This window comes from Dipodomys merriami, unplaced genomic scaffold, assembly GCF_024711535.1.
Source record: "Dipodomys merriami isolate MVZ:Mamm:240054 unplaced genomic scaffold, mDipMer1.0.p SCAF_110, whole genome shotgun sequence".
In the NCBI taxonomy this organism is placed as follows: domain Eukaryota; kingdom Metazoa; phylum Chordata; class Mammalia; order Rodentia; family Heteromyidae; genus Dipodomys; species Dipodomys merriami.
Genome location: NW_027202383.1, coordinates 330,316 through 349,205, shown reverse-complemented (window position 1 = coordinate 349,205; position 18,890 = coordinate 330,316). Strand labels below are relative to the sequence as shown.

The 18,890-nt window shown below is 41.2% G+C and overlaps 1 protein-coding gene across 1 annotated transcript in view; it reads left to right on the top strand.

Annotated features, from left to right (window-relative positions):
* The window catches only part of Mboat2 (membrane bound O-acyltransferase domain containing 2), a 118,674-nt gene that overhangs the window by 79,507 nt on the left and 20,277 nt on the right, over window positions 1-18,890 (top strand). Inside the window, exons 5-7 of the mRNA XM_070015230.1 lie at window positions 5,042-5,097; window positions 10,943-10,997; window positions 16,826-17,009. Coding sequence (XP_069871331.1) covers window positions 5,042-5,097; window positions 10,943-10,997; window positions 16,826-17,009 — 295 coding nt within the window. The remainder of the gene's footprint in view (window positions 1-5,041; window positions 5,098-10,942; window positions 10,998-16,825; window positions 17,010-18,890) is intronic.

Sequence of the window (18,890 nt, the reverse complement as noted above, 5' to 3'; positions counted from 1 at the left end):
ATATAAGCATATAAGTTAGTATAAGATAAAGGACTTGAATTTCAAAAGTAAAAAACTATGACAGGAACTAAACTGTAAAACCTCACTATAGGAGATGGAACAGTAGTAACTTGAGAAGCAAATGGTTACTTAGATAGTAGAATTTGGTCTTTTAAAGTTGCAATTCCATTCAAGTTAACCTATCTATTCTAGAATAGGTTTTTTAGAATATGCTTGAGAATAGTGAATTCAACACAAATATATGAAAATGTTACTACTATACTAAGGTTTTCTAAAATATGGAACCTTTGAAGAAATAGACAAGGAAGCTGGAGATTTAGAAGCAGATTTTTATAGAAAAACAATGGTAGGATTATAACTCATTGGTGAAACCCTGACTCAATTCTTTGAGAAATGTAATGGGGCAGTAGATAGAGCAAAGAAATGTAAATCCTTGTGTCACATGTGTAAAACTAGGTTGTAATGGTAGGCAAGAGTAGTTCTGTCAGAAACATAATGAGTTCTTAACTGGGATATGTGATGTCAACCAAAAAGAAATCCATGTGAAATAGTTTTCCATTCAAATCAAGACTGTATCTTAGAGCTAAGTAGATAGCTTTAGAAGGTGCCAGTAGTCATGTGTGTCCCTTCAGCTGAGATAATCATGGGCAGTGCAGGTTGCAAGGTGCCTGCGTAGGTAATGGTTCTTTAAGCATAAACTGTTGGTCTAAAAACAAAGATACAATTGTCATTTGAAGTCCAGAGTTAGAACATCTGTCCAGTGAGTCATGAAGGCCTTTGTTGCTCTTCATAGTCTTCCTCTCACATTCTTGCCCAGTAATCATGTAGTAAAATAGAGATGTTCAATTTATTCAGCCACCCACAAACTTCAAGTTTCATTCCTCCTAGTTCATCCTGCAGGGAATGTCTCCCAACTCTTTGAGGTACCTGCATCTAGCTCCAGGAAACATGCTATGTAGCTGCTGCTAGTGTGGTTCCAGTTACCAGTGTAAACAGCCTGGATCTGTTTATGATGTGCTTTGTCTGTTCCCCACCTCACCCTTGCCTTTTCTTCTGAATTTCTGTATGCTCACTGAGCAATGTACCCGACGTCTATCAGAAACACGCAGTGCCCTCCTCACTGTGGCCCACCGAGTCCTCAACTGTGTGTCTATCCCACTTCTTAGCCTGTCTTCTCTGGACTTTCTTCTTCAGCACTTTGATTCACCCTATTCTTTCTTCAGAGCACCCTTGCAACTATCTTAGTGTGTTCAAGCCCTGAATCTTAAAGGCTCAGAGTACATGATTTGTTTAGAGTCCTTCCTCAGCAAATTCAGTGTGTATTTTCCCTCTTCTCTACACATTTATTCAGAAATCTTATTTGTTTCATCTAACACTTATTTATGTAGTTACAGTACCCCTTTATCCAGGGCAGATCTAATTCAAGAGCCACAAGGAATGCCTGAAACCACCACAGTTCAAACACTATTTATGTTGTGTGGGTTTTTTTGAATATGTAAATAGCTACAGAAAACTTGCATATTCACTTAAACAACTTAAGATTTCTCTTTGGCATATCTAGGAAATGCCAGCATCACTACTCTTGCACTCAGGGCCATTATCAAATGAAATAAAGGTCATTCAAGCATGAGCAGCATGGTACTGTGACAGTTGATCTAATAGCAGGTGCCTTTTGAAGGCCAGTGGATACAGTGCATGATGTATGGGAATTGCTGGACAAAGCAATGATTTGTGACCCAGGTGGGGCAGAATGGATCTGCATAAGATTTTATCATGCTACTCAACCGTAGCACACAGTGTAAACTTAGGAATTTATTTGTGGAATTTTCCATTTAATGTTTTGACTATGGTTGAGTGTGGGTAACTACTCACAAAAGTAAAGCAATGGCAGAGAGTGTCTTCAGAAAGAGTGCTTCCCTTTTAACTATTGTGTCTCTCAGTGCCATGTGCTTCTGAGCAGCTCCAGCTTTTACGAGGGGAAGGTGTAGAGGTGAGAGGGGACTGCTCTTAGCAGCACCTGCTATGTCGCCCACGATGCATAAGGTATTTGTCACAGTGCGATTTTGTTGGCTTCACGTAGTCTCACTGTTACCTCCATGTTATAGGTAGAACTGCTTTGAAAAATGGAAAGTAACTCCTTACTCTTCCACCAGGTTACATGGTAGAGCCAGGGTTTGTGTTTGGGCCGGCTGTCTGTTCTGTCCCCTGACCTCTGTTGTCTGATCGCCACTATGCACTGAGGACACTATGCTGAGCTGCTGGTGTTCTGTTTCCCTGTTGCTTTTGTCCCTTTCTAGGCAGAAAGTCTAGCGTTTTTATTAAAAAGTCTTCCCTTCTGATGAGCATTAGCTGTTCTCTATACTTTCTGCATTCTTAGCCATCTCATGGCTAAGATACCAGTGAGTAGAGTGATGTCCTGTGAAAGGAAGAGGAAGTGTCACCTGAGGTACTGCCTCCCTCAGTGGAGGTTCTGAAGCCTGCTCCCCACTCCCGGCCCTGCCCACTCAACTCCTTGCCTCCCCCTGGGGGACAGGAGATGGTCTCGGTGCTGGCAGGTGAGGTCAGCCTTCCTGGAGACTTAGGAGGGAATTGGATACAGGAGTGCCATTCATTACAAGGTCAGCAGAGTTGAAGTGTCGGTAATGGTGTGAATCACTCTGAAGTGAGATGTCCTGTTAAAACACACTGCAGCCAGACTCATTGGAACCAAGTGAATGTATAGGTTAATGACCATCCCTAACTGGAAAGGAAATGACAAAAGGATAACATATATTTGTAAACCAAGCAGTACTTGGAGTGCAGACCCTGTGCCAGGTTCTGAAGGCTCAGAGGCAGTGTTCCTGCTACTGAGGAGCTTGAGGCATTTTGGGGTGACCAAAAAGCAAACAGTTGGTTGCAGTACAGTATGGTGATTACTGTTTGATGAGAATGGACAGAGTAGCAGATTTTGACTAGACACCTGCAGGTTCCGTCAGGAACAGGCAGCTCAGTTACTCGCCCTGGGACTTTGTAAAGAGGGTGATACTGGCTGGATGCTAGGTCCTCAGGAGGTATCTTACCTCAGCAGACACAAAGGAGTGAGAACAAAATGAAGAGCGAGCCTGTGCGTGGACACGGGACCGCAGAGCTGCTCCAGTAGGCCTCCTGGACAATGCAGCACTTAGGTTGAGGCCTGAAGAAGGTGTGGTGCTCTGCAGATTAGATCCAGGAAGAACAGGCAGAGTGAAGCAAAGCAGCACCTGCAGAGTCTGGAGCCTGGTGTCTGCTCCCGGCCACCTCCCCAGCTCAGGCTCCTTTTGTGGTGGGGCTCTCTTGGAATCAGCACCGTGCCTTTCTTCCTCTCAGCCCACTGCACTGTCCTGACAAGTTTTGTGTCCTTTGAGCCCAAAGAAAAAGTTGCATGGATGTGAGGGGCACAGTAAAGACACTGAAAACAAGCACATATCTGCATTTCTAAAAGTCTTCACTTAGTATGACTAACAGCTTAATATGTCATTGTGGTAAGTTTAATAACTATTGTATCAGTTTTAATGAGATGTGCATGGCAATTCAAGTTAGAACTACAGGAGATGTTATAATTCACTGATAAGCTAAACTATAAAGTATTAGGCAGGGGGAGAAACATGGCCCTCCCTGATCCCATACCAGGGAAGTGAAGGATGTAGGGCATTTTTATAATCCTTCAGGGTATGGAGGCAGAAACACCAGGCAACCAGGTGTTCCTGGCAGACTTGGGGGACTAAGTTGTCTGAGAAGTGATTTCCTTGGAGTGAGTAGTGTAAATAGAAGAATCAGCTTTAAGGGAACCAAGAGAAATCTCTGGAAATTTTAAGAGCAGCCTCCTGTGACCTTGCCTGTTTCGGGGCATGTGAGAAGCAAACTTGCACATCTGCTTCCCAGTGGTGAGATGTTGAAAACAAGCTCTGGTAGCCCTAAGCTGACACTGAGAATCCATGTCTTCCTTGAGTCCTGGTGAGACCACTGTTTTGCCAAAGGCAATGTTGGACAGTGTGATTGGTGGGAGACCTCAATAGATCTGCCCTTCGTGAACAGGCTGCACAGTTAGGGTGTGGAAGGATGCACCCATGTGACCTGCTCCGAGCACGCAAAGTGCACATTCTGCCTTTAGGAAAAACATGACTCCCCACTTCTCTTGCCATTTTAAGAATTAACCTGTTGGTTGTTCTTTCATCCATCTGTAAACTGAGGCGACAAAGGATAAAATGAAATGCATCCTAGGGCTTTATATAGTCGATTTCTTTTCTTCCAAGTTACCCATTCAGTTAGAGTAATTTAAAAAATAGGAAGAAAGCTGGGCGCCAGTGGCTCACACCTGTATCCTAGCTACTCAGGAGGCTGAGATCTGAGGATCGCAATTCAAAGCCAGCCTGGGCAGAAAAGTCCATGAGACTCTTATTTCCAATAAACCACCAGAAACCTGGAAGTGGCACTGTGGCTCAAGTGGTAGAGCGCTCGCCTTGAGCTGAAGAGTGCAGGGACAGAGCCCAAGCCCAGAGTTCAAGTCCTACAACCGACCACAAAAAAAAAGGGGCGGGGGGAGAAAATGCTGCCTTTTTTTTTTTCCCCTTGACACATTCTTTATAAGTTTTCTTTTCTTGAAAATATGCCAGGGCTCCTGGGCTGTAGGTGGCTGACCTGGCATGCCCAGTTTTCAGGATAGGGAGGCAGCACTCTCCCCCTTCCCTTTCTCCCTGTTTCCCTATCCTGCCTGGCTCCCCACACTTACACTTCTCACCCAGTGTCTTCTATTTCCTACCTGTTCCCCTTTTCCCAGGCATTTTACTGTTCATCCTTGTGGCAAAAGGCAGTGGTATCTCAGAAGAAGTGCTCATCAGTTGGGTCCTGGGCATGTCTGATGACAAAGCCTCCGGTTACCTGTCTCTGAAACCTCTGGATGGTCTTCTTTTAGGAGTTTATTGATTTTGTTGGCATATAAGCTGAACAAAGACTTTTTTTTCATATGTAACAGTATTTTTTTAACTTTTTTCACTTAAAATATTTAATTTTTGTCTTGTCACAGCCCAATGATGATCATTACCCAGAAGATCACTAGTTTGGCTTATGAAATTCATGATGGTAAGAATTCTGAAACTAATTTTTCATTGCTCAAATTAATCCTACTCAAAAAATCTTTTGCTTGAAATAGTATCATAACAATTCTCTGTAGAACAAGAAAAGGGATGGAGCAAGGTAAGGAAAACGTTTAGCTTTGCTTAGGTTATTAAAGTGTGCTTGTCATTTATAAGATTATTTCTTTGTTACTTTGTATGTTCCCCCCCCCACACACACACAGTATAACCCCTGCTTTCATTGTATTTGATGTCGGTATAATTTGTGGAGGGGAAGGGAAAAAACAAATCGTTTAAATAGGGATACAGGTGGACCCATTGCAACGATGAGATGTACAAGTCGTTATGTTGAAAACGAACTTCACAACTTTGGTGGGGGGGGCAGGGAGGATTGGGGGGGGGAAGATGGGAAGGGATGGGAAGGAGAAACAAAGGAGGAGGCTACAATGCTTGATAAGAAATGTACTCATTATCTTGCCCATGTAATTGTAACCCCTCTGTACAGTATTTTCACAATAAAAAAATAATAAAGTGTGCTTGTTTCCCCTCAGTCTTCTATCTTTTTTGAAAAATAATTATTATCTTTAGTTCAAAAATGGGATTTTAATTCAACATATAAATTTATGAGTGTAATGCATTTTGATCAGTTTCACCACTTCCATTGTTTTCCCTCATTAGTCGCAGCTCCATTTATCTTGATTTTTAATTTAATCCAATGACAAAAGATAGTGTGATCTGATCATATGACCCACATTTGTGGTAGCTTATACCTACCTATAATGCTAGCTACTCAAGAGACTGAGTGTGGAAGATTGCTCTTTGAAGCTAGCCTAGGCAGAAAAATCCATGAGACTCTTATCCTGAATTAAGCACCAAAAAAGCCAGAAGTGGCCCAAGTGATACAGTGCTAGAGGGCAGTGCATAGACCTTGAGCTCAAGCCCCATGACTAGAACACGATGAAAAAATGTAATAGACTTTTGTCCTAAATCAAATTTCATTAATTCCTATCTCATCTGCTGTAAATTTGTATTCATCTTCCCCCTCCCCTGTATATTCACACATGCACATATTTGCATTTACAAAGATCTTTTTAGTATAAATATGTATAACTATCTTTAGTGAGTAGACCCCTTATTCTAACAATTAGGAAATGCCAACCACCAGGATTCTGAGTCTTGAGATTCATGCTCTTGTTTCTTCAAAAATGGAAAGAATATCTGCTAGGGTTGTCTGTGTAGACCCACGTGCCCCATCCTGTGCCTACTTCCTGGTCAGATTTCCTCACCCATATTCAGAAGACCAGCCTTGACTTCTGGGGAAAAAGTAAACAACTTCCATTTTCACTACTGACAACCAAAATAATTTTGGAGCAGGAAATTGATTTCTTTTAAATACCTTTGATGGTTGTTTAGTCAAATGTGCATGTTCAACAGCAATTGTGTTTCTGCCCTTCAAAAACTAGAGCACCTGCACAGAAGACAAATTCTCCCTAGAGATGTGGCATGGGCAGGGACTGTGCAGGTAGACTTAGGCTCCAGGGTGCTGCCCCAAGTAAGCCCACCATTTGATCCACTTTGTAGGGTCTTTTTATGGATTACAATTGGCATATCATGTCTCATAGTTCTTACATCCTGAAAAATGAAGAACTCCACCAAGTATGGTATAATTATATGGCTCATACTTTCTCATTCTGTCAGATGCTGCCAGTGAAAATATACAGTTGTATTTAGGTGCTAAGACTTCTGTGTCATGCTGATGATGGCTCAAGCTGGGAGAATATAGGGAAGTCATGGCTCAGGGATACAATTTTGCGTATTAGTCTAGAAGCATCTGATGACAATAGAGCACTTCAGATATATATTAGCTGTATAATGTCTGAATTGTTCTGAATACTTTAGTTTTTCAAGATGTTTCCTCCCGCCGGGCGCTGGTGGCTCACGCCTGTAATCCTAGCTACTCAGGAGGCTGAGATCTGAGGATCGCGGTTCAAAGCCAGCCCGGGCAGGAGAGACCGTGAGACTCCTATCTCCAATAAACCACCAGAAAACCGGAAGTGGCGCTGTAGCTCAAGTGGTAGAGCGCTCGCTTTGAGCTGAAGAGCTGAGGGACAGCGCCCAGGCCCAGAGTTCAAGCCCCACGGCCGACAAAAAAAAAAAAAAAGATGTTTCCTCCCCCATCCTGGTATCAGACATCCTGCTGGCCATACCCCATACCACCTTCTACTTCATACTGCAGGCTGGAATGGAGGAATGGTTCCTTATCTGTTAGGGGGACCATAAGCCCATCCCTGGTTTGGTAATTTACAGGATTCCGCATGCAGTACTATTCATTAGTAAGATTAATTAACATAAAAGTTCCAAGCAAAATTAGTAAGATAGAAATGCCTCTAGTGAAGTACAGAAGAACCAAGCACATGTTTCCAAGAGTCCTCTCCTAGTGCAGCACAGAAAATGCTCTGATTCCTTCAGCAACTAGTGTGACAGCACTTGTGAAGGACTAACTGCCAGGGAAGTCATTCGAGACTCAGCACTCAGGGCTGTCACCTGGAGGCTGGTCACATTTCTAGGCTCACAGAAGGAAAGCAGGGGTTCCGAATAATCACACTTTGGCATAGACAGTCTGGGTACAAGGAACTGTATCTGTGTTGAGACTGTGGGACCTTCTGATGCCCACCTTGTCAGGTGCAGCAACGCTGCAGAGCCCATTGGATCTGGGCCTCTGCTGTAGCTATTATCTCTAAGCTACCAGGCCAGCAGCAGCATTCATTCCACAGCATCAGGAGCAGGTGTCCTTCTGTAGTAGGAAAATTCTAGGCAATATTTGAGACACTTCATCCCTCTCACAGATTGAGTCTTTCTTTCTACCTTTTTAATTTTAAACTGTATATGCAAGATCTTTGAGAGGTCACTATAGCAGCCTGGGTGTGTTTGTTGATTATGAAATCTGACTTGTCTCACCAGCAGCCTCACTGATAGCACTTTCCAGTAGAAGTACCTCAGCCTTGCTGGATGCTGATACCTCATGTGGAAATAGGAAAAGTCATTTCTCATCCATCATATGCTAAACTGTATATACTGTCTTGTTTAGTGTTCTAGCTTTTAAAAAATGGTATCTTGACCTTAATCTGTTGTAAGTCATTCTGTTTATAAGTACCCAGATTTTGAACTGAGAAGGAAGACTGCTTGTTGTACTTGTACACTTTCCACACCAAATTGTTTTATGACAGTCTGTCTCTTAAGCTGTATGTCTAATTGTCCTTGGCTAGTTTTCAGTTCTAACATCATCATAACCTCTCCGGCCCAAATGTCAGACTATACTGACGTAAGTAGTCTACCTTAAACCAAACACTTAGAAATGCTGAATTAATGCCCAACAAAATGTATATATACCAAAGTTTGACAACATGGATTTGGCTATTAACAAGGCTCTTTCCTGACAAAAGGAAGAGACACAGACTCAGACATAGATATGCACACCGAGAGAGACATACACACATAGACATACAACACACACATAATGTATTGATTTTTTTAAGTTACCTATGGTCATCATTTCCAAAGAAAGCCCTTTGTTTTGTGGGCAGAGTAGATAGCAGTGTCTGTCGTAGAGTTGTCTGGAGTATAGCATTCCTCTCTGTGGATTCCCTCCTGATCATGTGCTTCCTTTCCCTTCTCTTCAGTATTTTTTTTACCTGTCTTTCCTCTTCTGACTACAGAGAAGTAGACCTTGCTCATTGAAGAGACTTTGGATAGTACAAGTAAATACAAAAAAAAAAAAAAAAAAGTGACAAGTCCTCTGTGTTTCCAGTTCTCCTCAGAGCCATACTTACTAAAGTTCGACTTCTTCCTTCATCTTCTTCCAAGATCTGGCTATCTATTTACATAATTGTCAAAAGTAGATACATAATTATTTTCCTTTTCCCTAGTTGTTGTATGTATAGGCAATTAAATTTTTTGTTATTGTGTATATGCTTGTCATACCCTTATCATAAGTTTCAAGTCAGACCTCTATATTATTATTTCCTTAGTTTAGATTACTAAGGTTAGGAGACAGAAAGATTTTCTCAAGTCTTTGCTGTACTGGTTTATAGAAAAATCATATAAATTCCTCTTAGTAGCTCATTATTATATATTCTTTCTTCCTACTAGAATATAAGTTACAGAAGTAGTAGGAATTTCTTTCTCCTCAAAATGCTAGTACTATTCCTGGGTGTTATCTTAAGGCAATAATAATTTTCTTCTTCTCTTTTGGTAATGTGTGTATTGTATATAAAAATGTATATATGTTATCTAATACTGAGACCATGCTATATGAATAAGAACCTTTAAAAATTCTGTGTACTATAAGTGAAAAATACCATCCTCTTAGTCTGCATTTCTCTATTTATTGGGGTTCTTTTGCAGGGAAGGATGGAGACAGTGAGCAGCTGAGGCTGATCTACTCCCTAGGTAGCCTAGTCTGGCCTCAAACTCAGTCTTTTTGCATCAGCCTTCTAGAAATTGTTTTACTAATTAGTCTTTTTTCATTATTCATCATGAAATTAATATTTTATGTATCAATTAATACTTGTATTTTATGACTTGTTTATGTTTTCTGTTTCTTCTCGGTGCTTCTTAATTGCTTTCATTATTATTAGGGAGGAATATTTACATTTTATTTGCTATAAATATTTTCTAATTGTGTTATTTGCTTTAAATTTAGTCTCTCTTTAGTCTCTAAGATGAATTTAGGGTTTACTTTTTAAAAAGCATATGGGTGTAGTAAGTGTGATCATAGTAATATGTCTTGTATGGGAGGAAAAGGCAAATACATGGACAAAGATGATATATTTGAAGGTAGTTTTCATTCACTGGAGTCATGGAAGAGAGAGAGATTGTTCCTTGCTTTTGCTTTACCTTGAGTAAATAACTGAGTTATTTACCTTTTTTTTTTTTTTTTGGTTATGGGGCTTGAACTCAGGGCCTGGGCATTATTGAGCTCTTTTGCTCAAGGCTAATGCTCTACCTCTTTGAGCAACAACCCCACTTCTGATTTTTGAGTCATTAATTGGAGATAAGAGTTTCATGGGGACTTTCCTGCCCAGACTGTTGAACTGTGATCCTCAATTTTATTCTTCTGAGTAGCGACAGTTACAGATGCGAGTCACCAGTGCTTCATTGAGTTAGTTATTTAAATCATCCATTAATTGAAACTTTTAAATGCCCCTTTTTGGCAGGTCATAATTTTTACAAGTAAGGATAATTTTTAAAGTACTAGCATTTGGAAAGTTTTATTAAATAGTTTTTATTTTTATTTTAAAGGTGAATACATTTCTTCTTGGACAGTGTTAATCCCTTCCCTCACTCTCTCCCAGTTTTTCACTCCCATTTCTGTCTGCATGTTGTATAGTTCATTTTCAACACAGTATTCAGTAAGTACCACTGCTTCATTTGTTCACTCTTTGTCATTCCATTTCTGTGAGTTTTCTTTTCTTTTTTGGTCTGAGATTGGGACTCGAACTCAGTACCTGATGCCTTTATTCATTGGCTAGTGTACCACCAGCTGAGCCACACCTCCAACCCTTTGGAAAATTTTCTATAAAATAATTTCCTTTAGAGATAAATGAGATTCATGGCTTTGTTTTTCCTGTAATGAGATATTTACTGTACATAGACTTGGACATGTCACATTACATGATGGTCCTTTGCATGATTGAGTCTGTTTTGTCCTAAGAAAGAAGAGATGGTCATTAGATCAGAATTGGAAATATAGCATGAATTTCAAAGAGGAATATGATGAAAATGTGAATGGAAAAGATGTCATTCTTGTGAGAAATCATACCTGATAAGAGCACTTGTTTTCTGTTTCTCAGGAATGATTCGAAAAGATGAAGAACTGACTCCAACACAGAAGGGTTTAGCTGTAAGGTATGTGTCTTTGCATCATGTCTTGCTATGGTTTAAGCACATATTACTCTTGTGGATGAGGCTTCTTGGTCCTTCCAGAGAAATGTAGTTTATGGAAACCAAACCTCCTCTGCTCCACACACCTCCCTGCCCCGGATCATGCTGTGCTGGGCTAGGCATCCCTTTTAAGGCTCGCTCATACCTTGCCTGTATGCTGGAACAGTGTGCACCTTCTGTGGACCACAAGGCTTTCTGCTAGATTTTTTGCTACAAGGCACTGAGTTCCTTAAAAATAGGAAAGTAGTATGTCTACCAAGTAGTAATTATTAGTAATAGCAGCCTCCATTTCTAGACCAATAATGTGATAGCAGGGATTGGGCGAGGACGTGTCACGTTAACTTATCTATGTCTGATAGTACATAGACATGATATTTTTGAAATAATGAAAAACTACTCAGATAATGATTATGATTATTCGAGGAATTTTATCTGGGATAGGTTTCTGTTTCATTGGCTATAGGTACTCTAAAGAGTCACCTAAGAAATGGCTTAATTTCTTGACAAAGTCTTGTCAATAGAATTAGAAATTAAAATACACAGCTGCTAGAAAAATGCAAGTGACATTGTGACTACCTATGTTGTGTTCACCTTTGATCCCAGGTAGCTTATCCTGGGGATATTCTTCTATTTTTCCCATCTTTAAGAATATTGTGTTTACATATTCTCTTTAGCGTGTCTTCATACATATAAGTAACCATCCATTCGAATATACTTAACTGATGAAAAGTTAATTTGACCTGGGTTCTCTCTTCCTTCGGAGCCCTTGGTCCATACAGCCCCCATCACTTATAGTCAGTCACTCAGCTCAGTTTCCCTTATCCCACTTGGCAAATTCCCAGACCTAATTCAATTAATTTGTTACTTACTTGAACTGTAGAAGAAACCTGATGCAAAGACAGTCTTGATGACTCAAATCATTTTGAATTTGTATCCCCAATTTAAAAATTACATTTCTGCTGAGGATTGTCGGCTCATGCCTGTAATCCTAACTACTCTGCGGTTTGAAGCTAGACCAGGCAGGAAAGTCTGTGAGAATTATTGCCAATTAGTCCCTAAAAAGCTGGAAGAGAAGCTGTGGCTCAAGTGCTATAATGACAACCTTGAATGAGAATGCTAAGGGACAGGCCCTGAGTTCAAGCCCCAGTATAGGCACACACCTTAAAAAAAGTATTTTCTTTAATATTATTTTCTTAGTTCTCTATCTTACCAGACTGTGTATCCTCCTTTCATAATGGTAGCACATTTTAGTTTTCGGAGAGAATAAGAATAACTGCTTCATTCTGTAACCACAAAGTCTCCCAAACTGCCTCAATCATTGCAAATACTTTTTTTCCTAGTACTGAGTTAATACTCATAGTCCAATAGTCCATAGTCCAATATAAGGACAACTTTTTACTTCACTGAATGTGATTTCTTTTTTTCCTTCCCTCTGCTGCTGCTGGATCACTTTCTCCAAAATAAAGAAAAATACTGCTTTACTATGTGTTCTCATCTAGCCACTCCCTTCTGTTACTCCACTCCTTTCTGTGTAACAGCCCCACTTCTCTCTCCACTGCCTTTTCTCTCCTTCTCCCTTCTTCCCTGTAGGCAGATGGTTGTTTCCACTCTCAAGTTTCCCTTAAGCTCAGCAGATTTCAGCCCTCCAGTGTTAGCCAGTTGATCATTCAACAATGAGGAAGTCATCATTTGCCCTCCAGGATGCTGGAATCTCTTGGTTCCCTTCTTACCCCACCCACCACCCATTCTTACTCTGTCTCCTTTGCCTCACCTCCTCACTGACTATTGTTGAACCCGAGCTCAGACCTGGACTTTTCAATGTTCTCATGTGTTGCCCATACAAATCCAGTGGCTTCAAATGCTGTGTTCACATGTTTGACATTGCCTAAATTTATGTTCCTACCTAGATTGCTCCTTAGCTCCAGCCTCATATAGCCCTAATCATTTCATTTTTTTTTGTGTTGATAGTGACAGGTATGTCCAAAACAGATCTCTTGATTTCTGCTTCCATCTTCCTCCCTACCCATCTAATATATTTCTCTGCAATATCACTTCCTGGGTTAATAATTATACTATTCATCACCTTCTCACTGCAAATCCAGTTTCTAGTAAATCTAGCTGGTCTTTCTTTCCAGCAGTTCTAATCTGACCACATCTCTCTAGTCCCACTCTAGTCTCTGTCCAGACCCTCATTTACTCACTGCTTTCATGATCATTCTCCTTGTTTTTCCCTCCTGCCTTCTATAACCTACTTTAGCAGCCAGAAATCCTTTGAATGTGCCTTGGATTATATGTATTCTAGTTCCTTGATTAAAATAAACAAAAACTATGCCTTTCCACGTAATTTAAAATTTCAAATCTTGGATAATTGCATGTAATATCCACCAAGAGCTCAGAGTTCTAGACTCTTCTTCACTCATCCTATTTTTGTTTTCCTTTTTGAGACAGTGTCTTACTCTTTATCCCAGGTTAACCTGGATCTTTGCCTCCCTAGTGCTGAGATTTTAGTGTTTGTCCCTATGATTAACAACCCACTCTTAACAGACAGCTCTATCAGAAAAATACTCCCTCTCTACAGTCAATTTCTATTCCTTTGCCCTGCCTTGTTATTCTTTATAATAATAATAATAATAATAATAATAATAATAATAATCTTACCATTGGATGTTACATAATATATTGGTTGTACTTACACTTAACTCCCAAATAGAAAGTCATTGGGAACAGAAACTTTGGTTTATTTTCATGTTCCCTTCAACTAAATAGTGGTTCAACACTGGGAGTGTCTTCATACATGAGACATATACACTGTATGGAGACATTTTCAGTGGTCAAAACAGGGGAGAGATGCTGCTACTGACAGCTAGTGCTAGAGGCTCATGAATCCTCCACAAGTCCTGCAGTGTGCCAGAGAGGCCCCTGCCACGAAGAATTATTGGCCCAAATGTCAGTAATTTGACATTTGAGAAATCCTAAGACATATTGATAGAATGAATGAAATATTTCATTTTAGATGATAAATAGAATATTACAAAAAAAGAATATTACAGTAGACTTAAGGTCTCATTTTTACAGGCCAATACTATAGCTATTGACCAAAGTGCTTTCAACGAGTTGCTTGGTATGACAGTTGAGCAGAAAATTATGTCACCAGATTTCTTAGATAAGAATTATTTCAGCTAGGTGCCAGTTGCTCACACCTGTAGTCCTAGCTATTCAGAAGGCTGAGATATGAGGATTGCAGTTCAAAACCAGCTTGGGCAGGAAAGTCCATGAGACTCTGACCTCCAGTTAACTAGCAAAAAGGCAGAATGGAGCTGAGACTCAAATGGTAGAACTCAAGCAAAGTGCTAGTTTCAAGCAAAAAGCTCAGGGGTAGCACCCAGGCCCTGAGTTCAAGCCCCAGGACTAGCACACACCCAAAAAAGGTTTTCTCCAGGGGCATACACAAATAGAGGGAAGAATAGTGAATACAGTCATTGTATTCAATGTACATTATATAAAAACTGACTTACATAACTTGGGTAAGTATGGGAAGGGGAAAATGGGGGAGAATGATGGAAGAGGTTTATACTAATGCTTTGTGCTTATTACCTAATTTATGGAATTGAAAACTCTCTTCAACTACTTAATACTAACAAAGCTATCTCCTGTCCTTGCAAATTGTGATACATGGTTTGACTTGGTAAGATGGAGCTGTGCTGTGACAAGCTGACATTGTGTGGGGTCTGTGGTGTTGGAAATGAAGCTCTTTGCTAGAGTGCAAGGAGTTCTGTGATTGCAAGGTGCTTGTCTTGATATCCAGCGCACAGAGAAAGCTTCCTGCTCGGGGTTATTTACATAGAAGGAACTAAATAAGAAAATCTGCCAAAAACACTTTCCCTCCTCAATTTGATATCCAAAGGAAAATAATTAGGATTTAAGACCCTTAAGTATAGGAAAAACACTTCTGGAAAAGTTAGAAAAGGAGTGTTAGCAGAGTATTTCCCCAGCTAGTTCCAGAAAGGGGGGGGGGGGTACACAGTGTTGTTTTCCTGTTATCTTTACATGAAGGTGATACCTAGTATATAAGGATGTCTGTTTAGGGCTGGGAAGGTGGCTCAGTGGTAGAGTGCTTGCCTTGCATGCCTGAGGTCCTGGGTTCGATTCCTCAGCACCACATAAGCAAAAAGAAAAACGCTGGAAGTGGTGCTCTGGCTCAAGTGGTAGAGTGCTAGCCTTGAGCAGAAGAGCTGAGGGACAGTGCGCAGGCCCAGAGTTCAGGCCCCACGACCTGACCCTCCTCCCTCCCCCCCCCCCCCCAAAAAAGGATGTTCGTTTGGCTTTTATCCATACCTAGTGTGTTTTTAGGGAGTTAGCATTGTATTTAGAGAGGAAGAAGCATGTTCAAGAAGCCTGCTTACCATCTCAGGTTCTTTTGTCACTTGTGGTTATTGACCAGAAATGCTTAGTCAACATTAGGGGGCTGTGTGCCATGGGGCCAGTCTTCAAGGTAGCAGGATCACAAACGTTCTGAGCCATCCTTTCTTCTTTCCATCTCAGACCCTACCTCTGATCTGTGAGCAACCTCATGGCTCTGCTGCCAGCATCTGTGCAGCTGCTGTCCCTCCTACCCCAAGCCAGTCAGCCCTGCTGGGGACGCTGCTGCTCTGTCCACATGTGGGCTCAAGTGAGGCCTCTGCAGCACACATGCCTTTAGACTTTACTGTGGCTTTTAAACTCATGAAGAACAAAATCTACCATTCCTTCCATGGTTTCTGAGGCCCCACATTATCTCACTTCAGCTCTCTTTTGCCTGTGTCTGTCCAAGATCAGTCCGATCCAGTCTTGTTGCTGCTTTGGTGCCAGTCAGGCTCAGCCTCTGCCCAGTATCCTCACCACTGACATCATACAACTTCTCATGTCCCACTGGCCTACCCTGTCTCACTGGGGGCCTTCTCCAACCTGTTAATATAATAAAAACACCTTTTCCTTATAGCACTTAACATCTCTGAAAATATTTATGTTGTAAATATATCTGTGTGGTTCATTGATTGTTCTTTGTAACTGAAATGTGAGATGGATAAATGCAGAGTTTCTGTTTTATTGTGTCTGCAGGCCCTGGACCTGGCCAGACATGTGGTTGGTACACACATGTATGATCAAATAACTGGGAAATGATTCGTAATAGAGGGTTCTCCATGGCGTGTCACAGCTATGTTAGACATCTTCCATCATAAAATCTTAGTAGAAACTGTAGTTGCTTATACAGGTCTTAACATTTTCTATTTTGGCAGCTATGGGGTTTGAACTAAGGGTCTCACACTTGCTAAATAAATACACTACCACTTGAGCTGTGTCTTCAGTCCTTTTTTGCTTTACTTGTTTTTTAGCTAGGATCTTGATCTTTGGCCTAGGGCTGGCCTTAAGACATGATCCTCCTATCTCTGCCCACACTGGAGCTGGAATTACAAGCATAAACTGCCATGCCCAGCTTGTTCTTTGAGAGAGTCTTTCTGCCCCAGATGGCCTCAAACCACACTCTTCCTGTCTACACCCCCTAAATAGCTGGAATATAATTGTGAGCCACTGTGCTTGGCTCTTTATAAAGGTCTTTGTATTCTCTTACTGAAAACTGTTGTTGAGCATTACTATGTCCCTGTCTTTGTGAATCTTATGTATGTATACCAATGAAAAGTATGGCTTGTTTTCTTTTAGAAATATGAAGGCAGTGCAGTACATGGCATTTTCTCATGAAAGTTTCTGGAACCTGCTGTCACATGTCACACAAGTTGCATGTCTTTCCATTGCAGGCGTATGCCCAGCCTTCTGGAGTATGTAAGTTACAACTGCAACTTCATGGGCATCCTGGCAGGCCCGCTGTGCTCTTACAAAGACTACATTGCTTTCATTGAAGGCAAGTCACTCCACATGCCACAGTCAGGTGAAAATGGAAGAGAAGAGGTGCAGCATGAAAGAACAGAGCCCTCTCCAAATGTAAGACCCTAGGTTTAACTCAAGTATTCACTCATTTATTTAAACATAGGAATGTTGTCATGTTTTGAATTGCCCTGTCTCTTTGTAACTCTTTTTCAAGATAAATGACTGCACCCTGAACCTAGTAGCAATGCCTAGTAGAAATGCAATCATGATTAAAGACTTAAGAATAGGTTACGTAGAAGAACCTTGTGCTAGATTTCTCCATGAGACGAATGCTGTGCGTGATGAGCTGTCTCACACCCAGCCCTCCTCGTGGACTTGGCCAGGCCGCTTGTCCTGGCTTTTTCCTAACCTGCACCTGTGGAGACTAGGTCTCTTTTCTTCCCTACTTGCCCTCTCTTCTTCTCAGTTGTTTCTGGCTGAAATTTTACTCCTCTGAAGGCCTCCTTCACATGTCATCTTGTCCACATTTCTACAGTCAGCTGCAGTGCTGATAGCTTGCTCGAGGCTAGCCCTTCCCTCATGCCAGGTCATTTCAAAGTCCTGCCTGCAGCGGAGAGGCAGGTGCTGCCCTCACCATTTGTCAGGAGGACAATGACTTAGAGGCTCTGTGGTTTGAGCAGATTTCCTCAGGGTGGCAGGAGAAGAATGGGAACTCAGACCCAGGCAGTGCGGCTCTGGAGACCCTGCTCAATCACTTCACAACTGAACACAGCACATTTGTTCTTCCTTCGAGATGCTGCTTCATAAGGCAGACTGAAGAGGCTTCCCCAGAGGCTGCTCCTGCTGCAGTTGGTCTGCTGCAGTCTAGATGCCCAGGAGAAATAGGAAGCAAGGCAGGAAGTCTGTGAAGGTGGAGACCAGGGCTGTGTGTTTCTCCTGAATGAGGACTAGACAAAGTTTCACCTCCTTTCTTTGGCACACCTGCCATTTTCCAGTTGTATGGGCAGTGAAGAGTGAATGAAGAAGAGTGTGTCCATTTGCAAAAGCTGTTGATTCACCTTTTGTACTGTACAGTTCATTGTGTCTTGTATTGGGGTGTTTTTTTCATGCTTTCCATTATCAGTTAAGTGTTCCTGGAGAAGTTACCATGTCAAATTAGGTTGTAGTTCAAGCTTGAAGTCAGTGTATCTCTCTTCCATTGACAGTTTTTTTGTATGTGCAGACTGAAAAAATAAACTTTTGCCGGGGGGCGAGGGGGAACAGTACTATGATTTGAACTTAGGGACTTGAGTTTGCTAAGCAGGTTCCCTACCACTTGAGCCTCTCTCTTCTGGACTCAGCCCTTCAGAGGTCTTACTGTTATAACAGAAAGTTGAAGATCCTGTAGTCAGCCCTCTGCTTCCAAGATTCTGCATCCACAGATTCAACCAGCCACAGACCAAAGGGACTTTAAGAATTGTATCTGTGCTGAATATGTCCAGGCTTTTTGTTGTCATTATCCTTTAAACAATAAAATATAACAGCTATTGACATAGTTCTTACATTATATTAGATATTACAGCTAAGCTAGGGATTATTTAAAGTGTTTGAGGATGTGCTTATTAGCTTATATGCAACTACTACACCATTTTGTAGAAGGGACTTGAACATCTGCTAGGTATTTGAAAGGAGGCCTAGAACTAGTCCTAGTAGATACCAAGGGACAGATGGATCTGACTCTCACTGTTAGATAAAGTATTAATATATGGATGTTCCTTTATAAATTTAATTTAGTTAAATTGACTATGTGTCCTTTAGGGTACAGGACACTCTAAATCCAGTATTTTGTTCTTTGCTACATCTGAATGGATGCACTTCCTATCTTTCCATCCATGACCCTATATGATCTCTTCTAAACACAAATATACCACGAGTGTGAAAATATAAAGCACCATGAGCTGGTAACTTACTCTCACCACAATATTGTAGTGTTGCAATGAATGATCTCTTCTTTCC